Source organism: Mus pahari, chromosome X (assembly GCF_900095145.1).
Source record: "Mus pahari chromosome X, PAHARI_EIJ_v1.1, whole genome shotgun sequence".
Taxonomy (NCBI): Eukaryota; Metazoa; Chordata; class Mammalia; order Rodentia; family Muridae; genus Mus; species Mus pahari.
Window position 1 is genome coordinate 9,747,789 of NC_034613.1, and position 9,709 is coordinate 9,757,497.

Below are 9,709 nucleotides of genomic sequence, written 5' to 3' on the forward strand. Positions count from 1 at the left end.
CGGCCATCAGTGGGAATAGAGGCTCCTTGGTCTTCCAAACTCTATATGACCTAGCACAAGGCAAGGCGTGGGCCAAGTAGTGGGAGTGGGTGGGTAGGGGAACAGAGGTGGGGGGAGGGGTATGAGAAACTTTCGGGATAGCATTTGAAATGTAAATAAAGAAAATAATAATAAAAAAAAATTTATCCAGAACAATAAAAAAAATTATTTATTTTGTGTAAACATGTTTCTGCATGCATGGGCATATCTGGAAGTCAGAGGACAACTTTTGAAGAGCTGTTTCTCTCCTTCCACTATGTAGGCTACAGGGATTTAACTTGGGGCATGGAGCATGGGAATGGGCGGTGTGTGGAGGAAGCTTGGTGTTAAGTGCCTTTATGTACAGAAAAATCTTGCCAGCCCCAGGCAAAAATCTTGATTTTGTTAAATCCAAGTTTCTCTGATGCATCCCAGTTCAGTGAACAGCAACATCTTCTACCCAGCTGTCAAAATGACGCAATCATAATTGTGATTTCATTCTCCCATCTCCACCATCCCAAATATGTCTAGAATTTCTCTAGTTCTCAACAATCTTACCAAAATTAATCCAAGCCATCAGTCAAGTCTCTAGCAACTGTCACCTAATCAAACATTATCACCTTCCAAGCTCAGCTCTATAAGTACACACACACACACATACACAAATACAGCCAACAATATTCAAATCCAGGTATGATCTTTTCAGGCTAGAGATTCAAATTTTCCAGGAATATTTCATCCCTCTAGATGAAGGTCAAACTCTTTAAGGTGAGTCACACACACACAGGTGATGATCTCCATTCTCCTCTGGAACTCCTGCCCCACTCCCTGCAATTGTTTCTTGCTGTCTTTCTCCTCTCCCTGCAGGGTCTGATCATAGTTAAAACTGGCAATATTTTCAGGTCCTGTTCTCTATTCCATGGGTGGCCTCACAGTAATAATGACAAGCCAGAGTGGTATGGGAGAAAAAGAAAAAGCAGGTAAAAGTAATTCTGCCAAGTCTCTATGTCAGTCAGAGGTCCTTTGCATAGGCAGTATAGGGAAAAGGAAACAGAAAGATGACTTTGCTAAAGGAGAATGCATTTTTCTGTGTGTTTTTACCAAGCCATGTACTCCTCTGAATTTTAATATTATAGTGGGGTCATATTGTTGGCTTTACACAGATGCAAAACAGTGCTCAGGAAGCTGAGAGATTGATGAATAGTTGGTTTGATGTATTTGATCTATTCAGCACTTTGAGTTAAATGTGCAGATTCTGTTCAGAATAGACAATAGGGAGGGGCGGTCCCTCTTTCCATCTCTAACTTGCATAACATCAGGCCTCACTGCTTTAACTAATGAGTGTTTAGAAGTCAAAGCTCCCACTGATTCTGGGGAGCCATTAATTCTCTGCTTGCAGAGCCACTATAGAGTTTTTCATAGGGCACATTTCTTAGCCATTATCAGTTATTTCTGACCAGCACAGCTGACCCCTGTGTTCCTATGTGAGTCACACACAAGACACACAATAGGTTCTAAAGTGTCCTTGGAAAGAATTTAACTGGGGACCAGAAAACAGATGCAAAAAAACGTACCCATGCTGGTCATTCTGTAACAAAGTTGTCTGTGAACTGTAACTTTGAGAGAACTTAATTGTCACAATGTACAAATGTATATTTAAACCAACATCTAACCTTGTAGAAGGCAGGCAGAAGCAAGCTGGAAGATTCTCTTAAACTAATTACCATCAGTGTTAACCTTTGTAATAATTATGTTTGTTCCATTATTGCCCCAGGTTGATTATTTGCTCAATAGCCTTATTGATCTTGCCTCAGTAGGCTTTCCAGTTTTTACACATTACATTCTCTTGGGAATTGAAAAGCACTGTGTGTCTGAAGATGTTCAGTCAACTTGAAAAGACTCATTTTTGAAGAGGCCTTAACCTGCTTTCAGTTTAAAGCAATTCAGTCTTTGGTCAAGTAAACTTGAGGACAGAGATGGATGCATCACAGTGGGTTTTGCCATCACTTGGAAGCTGTTAGTCTGAAAGGCCATTTATAGAACAATGTTGAAGGACATTCAAAATCCAGGGATCCAGACTAATATCTAAAGGGCATGCACAAACCATTAAGACCATGGCACTTTATTATTGGATGGATTCTACATTATTCAATAGCATAAATATNTTGTGAGGAACATGACTTGTTCATTTAGACTCCAGGCACTGAAGTTAAACTAGAAAATTTATAATGCATGGAAGAAGAGCAAGGTGAAGGACGAAAGCTGCTCGAATAAAAGCAGCTGAAAGGCCACGAAAGTGGGTGTCAATCAAACTGAGATAAATCCAAGTTGGAAAGACAAGGATTTTTTTCCATTTTTTTAAAAAAAATATTGTTTGCTCTGTTTTTGAACATGAGGCCTTGTTTTATTCATCAATAATCACCTGATATTTGGAGGAAGGAAGGATGAAGGAAGGGCAATTTAAATATTCTAAAACTGTGATTGAGGGATCCAGAAAGCCTAGAAGTTCTGTAACCCCAAGGAAACAAATTCAGTAACACAGTATAAAGATACCAATAATGTTATATATGACATTAGTTGAATCAAAGGCAATATATAGAAAAAAGGAGTTTCAACTCTTATAAGTTCAAAATTATAGTGCTTTTCACTTTATCTCTACTGTCTAAAATCTTAACCATTTAGTAACTGCTAAGCCAAGCAATAGGCTTATCTGCATTGTTTCAGATGCTTAGGTAATAGGTAAAGAAGGTGACAAGGAAAAGCCCAATTAATACTGCCAATTAGTCATCTTCTGACAGTAGCATGCTTCTTCACACAGTGACTCAGAATCTCACTACTCGGAACTTCAACAGCTTTTAATTAGTTTTACACTAAAAGTCATGACTTGATTTGTGCTTCCAAATCACTTTAGCAATCATTTGCAGGACTCCAAGAATACTAAAAATCAATTAGTTCAGCGGACAAAAGGTTTGCCTATATTAACCTTCAACTCACCCAGACACCCACATGTAACTCTCGTTTTCCACCACAGGAAGAAAATGTTAAGAGTTAATAATCGGTTTATACAAAGGTTGAGAAACTTCTTTTCAAAAGTATTACCTTGGAACAATGGCACTAGCTAGAGTTTCTTTTTCTCAGAAATAAATAGAAGAGGCAGAAACCTTGGTCCCCCTCTCCATCTGCCCTAAAGATTTGAGTCATAGAGTTTATTTGTTGAAACTGGTTATCTACTGCTTGAAACCTAAGCAGAATGCATCAGCATTTTGGGACCACCTGGGACCAAGGGGAGCTGGGAAATTTCCAACTCAAGTGTAAGACTATTCACTGATATTTACATAATGAGAATAAATGTTTTTCCTAAGATAGCATTTTCCTTCAGTATCTTCAGACCACCAGCAAGAGAGGGAGGCACAGAAATTCTATTACATGAATAGTCTTTGTTTTTATGGCTTTGGCATTTATTAACTTGTGGGAGCTGTTTATTGGGTCATAAACTTTACTAATGTGGATATTATCTCTGAATTATAAATCTCCTTCAGTATATGGCTTAGTTATAAAATGAATAATTATTTAAAGTGTCTGTATGGCTGTAATGTATCATGTTTATCGGCATGATTCCTATAATGGCCATTTTATTGTTAATTGTGAGCTTAAACCAGGCACCACCAGGGCAGGAACACAGATCCATGACATGGGATAAATAGCCGTCACCCTGTGAACTCAGGCACACTATCATTGGTTTACTTCCTTTGCCCCCACTTCTCAAGTGAATTACAAAGTCTGCACAAGGGCTAAATTATCTGAAAAGTCAAATGGGGGAAATACAACTGAGTGAGGGGTTGAATAGGTAGGTGACAGATGTGTCAATCTGAATACTTCTAGGCAAGTGTTATCCCTTCTAAAAGCTTGTTCTCTGGTAAGTAGAATAACCTTAAAATGACAAAATAGCTTGTCATTGTTAGTTACCTTTAAAAAACTGGGACTAAAAGCAAGCCATCAAAATTAGAGTTTTATGGGCCCACTGTTCTAGTATCTAACTTGTGAATTCTAGTTTAATACATGTCTCTATGGGACCAATTCTAATGGTGCACATGGAATTGTCCTAGGTTTATGAAGAGAAGCAATTTACTGGCTAGTTTTGATTAAAAGAAAATGAAAGAGCCATTGTTGTGAAGCAAACTGGATCATGTAAGTAGGAGCCAACTCATTTGGGGACAAGGGAATGCTCCAATGTAGAATGAAAGGAGAAGGGAGTTCCCTTTCTTCTTGGAAGGGGACCATGAAATGGCCTTGATTCCTCTTTTCCTCAGGGTGACTCTTATCAAGCGCAGTCCTTTCCTGATAGACTCCCACTGCCTTTAAGACAAATATATTTATGATATTTTTAGCACCCATCACTGTGGCCTGGCATGGCATGGCAAGAGTTCTGGACACTGAAGCTCCATTGTGATAGGTTGTAATCAGATATACGCTGTATGACAAGAGTGTGTCATGACAACTGTGTGCGGGAAAAGTTCAAACCAGGGAAATGCAGGAGAGATCCATTGTAATTTTAAACTACTTAAACCTTTGGGCTGGAGTTTTAGAGGCTGGTATTAAGTATGTAAAATGAAGCAAAACAAAACCTTGAAATCTTCCATAATCATATCCCTAAATATTTTAGGATAATACATTTTTGGTCATGCTCTAATTATATACACAAGCATATATTACTAAGCTAAGAAGTTGAGTTTAGATATTAAAAGACACTAAAAATATAAACACAGCCTATGTTTTAATTTCTCTCCTAAATATGTGTGTGTGTTTGTGTGTGTGTGTTGGCAGAGAGAAGGTTCTTTTTTCCCCTATAACTTCACTAACTACAGAAAATATACATTCACATTAGAGAGGTTTGAGAATTATTTTGATGAGGTGCATTGCTACCAAACTTAATTATGTAAGTAATAAACATGTGTCAAAAAGATTTCAAAAATACTTACCAGAATCACAACTTATTGCTCTGATATAATTTGATTTTATATTGTCATGCATAGCTGTCAAAAGTCATTTTCTTTTCACATTGCAATGACTCAAATTATATTAGATGGAAATTACTGTAAGATTCTTTGGCATTCATAAATAACACATACAATAAAATGGTCAACAATGTTTTAAATGGTATTTTTAATGGTGCTGGTACATCAACAATATAACAAGCTGTTCTGAGGAACTACAGTGACAGACAATTAATTGTGGTTTATGAATTTCCATTTAATACAAACCTTGTTTCTTATTTTTTGTTTTTAATGAAATTATATCTATTAAAATAAACACGGCATTATGAGAACAGCAAATCAAAGAGAGTTGATCAAAACATTCATAGCATGTTCTCTTCTAAGCCATACACATCAATCAAAAAGTCTAAGTACCTAATGTATTTCGCAGGAATAGGTGATGGCATTCCCAGCCAAACGTCTTCACATTTCTGGAAAGAAAATAAACAGGGACACAATTATAGCCACATTTCAAAGTTCAGGTCTGAAAATTCAGTGGTACATTTTTTTTAATCTTTAAATAAACTTTTGTTGAAGTTGTTTCTGGGCTGGGGAGATGGATGGCTCAGTGGGAAAGAACATTTAGTATTCTTGCAGAGGACCCAAGTTTGATTCCCAGCACACATACATGGTAGCATACAATTGCTCATTACTCTAGCTCCAGCGGACCCAACATAGGCTTCAGACCTTCACAGACACCTAAGACAGACAGACAGACAGACAGACAGACAGACAGACACACACACACACACACACACACACACACACACACACACAATATTCATTTAAAAGAAAAGAGTAGAGCTTTCTACATTCTACTTGTGTATCAGAAGGACTTTGAGGAAGAGCATAGTCTTGCTTTTGTTTGCTTCTTCCCTATATTGGACTTACATGTCCCCAATCTTTATCATGTAACTGCAGCCCTTTCCATGGAGAAGAAAGAGGAAGAAATGATGAATTGTAATGAAGGAGGGGGAACAAGCAAAGAAAGAAAAGGGAAGGAGGAAGAGAAAAAGGGAAGGAAAAAGGGAGAGTTTTCCTGTCCCTCTGAGAGAAACATGACCACACAAATGGCTATGGTTTTTGAATGGAAGGTAGATGTGAGAGAAGGTAGAATGACAGAGATGGAGAAGAAAAGGCCCAGCTTACAACCATGAGCCAAACATAGCTGGGTGACTTACAGACACATGGACAAGAAAAAAATCAAGTTGTCTTGTGAAACACTGAAATTCTGGGAGCTAGACAGCAATAATGCAGTGACTGTCTCACACAATATTGAGAACTCAAATTTTTATATCCAAGATGGTATTTCTACCAGCTGCTTGGTTACTGTTTCTTCAATAAACCATTAAAAGTAGTAGGTTGCTCATGCTATGCTTAGGTATATCTTATATACAGTGGGGTACTATAAAATAATATTTTGTATCAATAATGTACTGTGCAAATGACAGTGGTTCCATAACTTTATGATAGTAGCCAAAATTGGTACTACACACTTCTAATCTTAGGGTCCCGGAGGCTTAGGCAGGTAGATTGTGAGTTTGAAGTCAGCTAGTGTTCAGAGTAAGTCTTAAGCTTGCCTGAGCTATATATAGTGATATATAAAGAGAAACAAAACAAAACAGCCTTCTAATCCTACACCCTCCTCAAGAAACTCCAAGAAAGCAAAACAAACAAGAAAACCTGAAGAACCACAATAGAGCTGATATATATTCTTATAGTAGCCCAGTGCTACTGTGGCTATCATCATGTGACACGCAGTAGCACAACATGGAATTTGCATGTGTATAGTGATAAAAGCAAACCACAACCCCTCTGCCAGTCGATAAAAATACAACACAATTATAACACGTTTTATAAAAGTTATTGCATTTATGTGTATATGCATGTACTTGCCCACATGAATCTATGACACGGAATGCTTGTAGAGGACAACTTGTAAATATCAGTTCCCTCCATCCATCCTGTAGTTTCTGAGTACTGAACTCAGGTTGTCAGGCCAGCAACAACCCTATAATCTTATGTTTACATGTCTTGACTACATAATTTTCTCATGTTTGATCTTGTGTTGTTTTATTCATTGTGGTCCTAGAACAACAGGTTATATATACCATATGTACTCAAATATAAATATACCATATAGTACAGTATCTGCTGTGCTGCAACATCTCAGTTTATGTAAAGACTACTCTGGGTATTTACAACAATGAAATCATTTAATGACATACTTCTCAGAGCATCACTCATCATTAAGTGATGCTAAGCGTATCTGTATGTGTACACATACATATACACACAAACTCTTTTCATAAGCTGTAAAGGACAATCAGTATTAGGAAAAACCAGGGAGAAAGTCTACAACTAGTGCTACTGTCAAGGTTGTTTCATATGCAATTCTCTATTTCTTCTTTATTTTACATTTTCTTTTTTCAGTGCTGTGTTTTGCCTTTGAGTCTTGAACATGCTAGACAAGAACTAACTTACACTCATGGCTATATAAAAGGTTCTAACCCTTCATTAGTATTCCATTAATATCCAGAATCACGAAGTGTCACAGAGGTATAGGCAAAGACTAGATGATTTTTTGTGATGGTGTTCTAGAAGTATCCTGACTCAGTGCTGCTACTGCTAGGGATTATGGCATCAGGACAGCACAGGGTTGAAGCACCAAAGGGTGTGCTATGTATAGTCAGAAGTATAACCAAAGGCCCAGAGACTTCAATAACTCCTTGCATTAAAAGGGTAAATAGTTCAGTTTGGTCTAGGGCACATAATGCAAAGTGGCAATGGGTAGTTGAAAGGAGAATCTGGAGTCAAAGTTTAAGCCTTATGTACTAGTTCATATACAACTAGAGGAATCTGCTAACCAGTCATGGCCAGAATAGCAGCAGTAACATGATTAGAAATTGGCCAGATAACTTCCTGTATGTTTCGAGAATGTATACAAATCAATTTGTAGTGATTACCAGACTTTGCCAAAACCAGGAGGGATGGACTAGGCGGGATGAAGTGGGGCTCCAAATCAGGAGCTCTCTCAGAAAGATTCTGGACAGAACACCTCAAAGTCCAAGACTTGAAACAGTAGGAAAAGAAAAGGGGAAATGTCAGGCTTGAACTATATGCCCCCACAGAAAGATATGCTAACATCCTAACCTTCTACACCTCAGAAGGTAACTACAAATATAAATAGGTAAGTTGAAGAAGATGAAGTCATATTGGTTGGTATAGGGTAAGTCCTAAATATAGGAAAGCAGGATAGGAGTTTTTAGTTATTTTAAGTGAAGAAATGAGGATCAGAGGGAGAAACTGAATACAAAATTGGACTTTATTTCATGTGCTTATGGAACATCAAGATAGAACATCTGTACTCAACTGCCAATAGGACATCGATATCACATTCCATTTTTATGGTGCAGAGATCATTGAAGAAGAGGGTGTAGAAAGACTGTAAGAATCAGAAGCAGTGGGTGACTACAAGGATAATGGTGGTTTTCAGACATAGCAGGTATGTGTCAAGGTATAGTACTTTTGACAGCAGGCACAAAACCTGTGCAAGCTCAAGCTAGACAAAATCCTAGCATGTGGAAGAGAGGTGGGCACAAGGTCTTACTCCTAGTTGAGGAACTATTAGCTATTGACAGCTACTGGTAGCAAGGCAGTCAGTTTTCTTTAAGGATATGGCTCTCGGTAGATGGATTGCTCCAGTAGAAGGCCACATGCATCAGAGAATATATGAGCAATACAAATGGGATGTTTGTAAAAGAAAAAGAGAACACACAGTTGGGTGGATAGGTATGTGGGATAGTTGGGGAAAGGATGAATATGATTAAAATATATTGTGCAAAATTCTCAAAGACCTGATAAAAAACGGACACCAAAAAGAGAGAGGTTCTGGTAAATCCTGGAAATACAGTTCCATGTAGTGTTGAGCTAGAGTTCAGCACTGTACAAAATTCCAGTGTCATTGGAATGTGGTTGATCTGTCAAACTATAGCAACCAATAATACTAATATAGAATCAGTAGAAAACCAAGTACTGGCATCTTTAACTGGAACACAAAATCTGAATCTAAGAGCTGTGTTATGATTGTGAACTAATCACAGCCTTTTGCAGGGTTGTGTCTTACAAATACCTTGTAGAGAAGTAACAAGAAATACATTAGACATTTATTATATGATAACAACTATTGTTTTACATGCATTACATTATTTGTCACAGAAAATTCCTAGCAGGGAATTCCTACTGCAATACCTGTCCACACAAAAGGAAACTGAGGCATAGCATGAATTAATTCCTCTGCAACTAAATCACAAGTCAGCAGGGGAGGAGACAGAATGGTATCCCCAGCGAGGAAGCTCCAGAGCTATGGTTATGTATTATGCTATCTTCCATGAAATGGAGTGGGCCTATTCACAAGCATCTGCTTTACATCCTACATAGTGACATTTGGTCACTATTTTCACTAAGTTAACTAGAAAGTTAAGTAGAAAACAATGTCGTTCTTAAAAAAAAAAAAAACTATTTTTTAAAAAAAATATTTATTTATTTATTTATTTATTTATTTATTTATTTATTATTTTCTTTATTTACATTTCAAATGCTATCCTGAAAGTTCCCTAACTCCCCACCCCCTGCTCCCCTGCCCACCCACTCCCACT

General features: G+C 37.6%; 1 protein-coding gene across 1 annotated transcript in view; it reads right to left on the bottom strand.

Annotated features, from left to right (window-relative positions):
* Nucleotides 1-5,164: 5,164 nt before the first annotated feature.
* The window catches only part of Efhc2 (EF-hand domain containing 2), a 177,228-nt gene continuing 172,683 nt past the window's right edge, over nucleotides 5,165-9,709 (bottom strand). Inside the window, exon 16 of the mRNA XM_021188334.2 lies at nucleotides 5,165-5,482. Within this exon, the coding sequence (XP_021043993.1) occupies nucleotides 5,375-5,482 (108 nt within the window). The 3' untranslated portion in view covers nucleotides 5,165-5,374. The remainder of the gene's footprint in view (nucleotides 5,483-9,709) is intronic.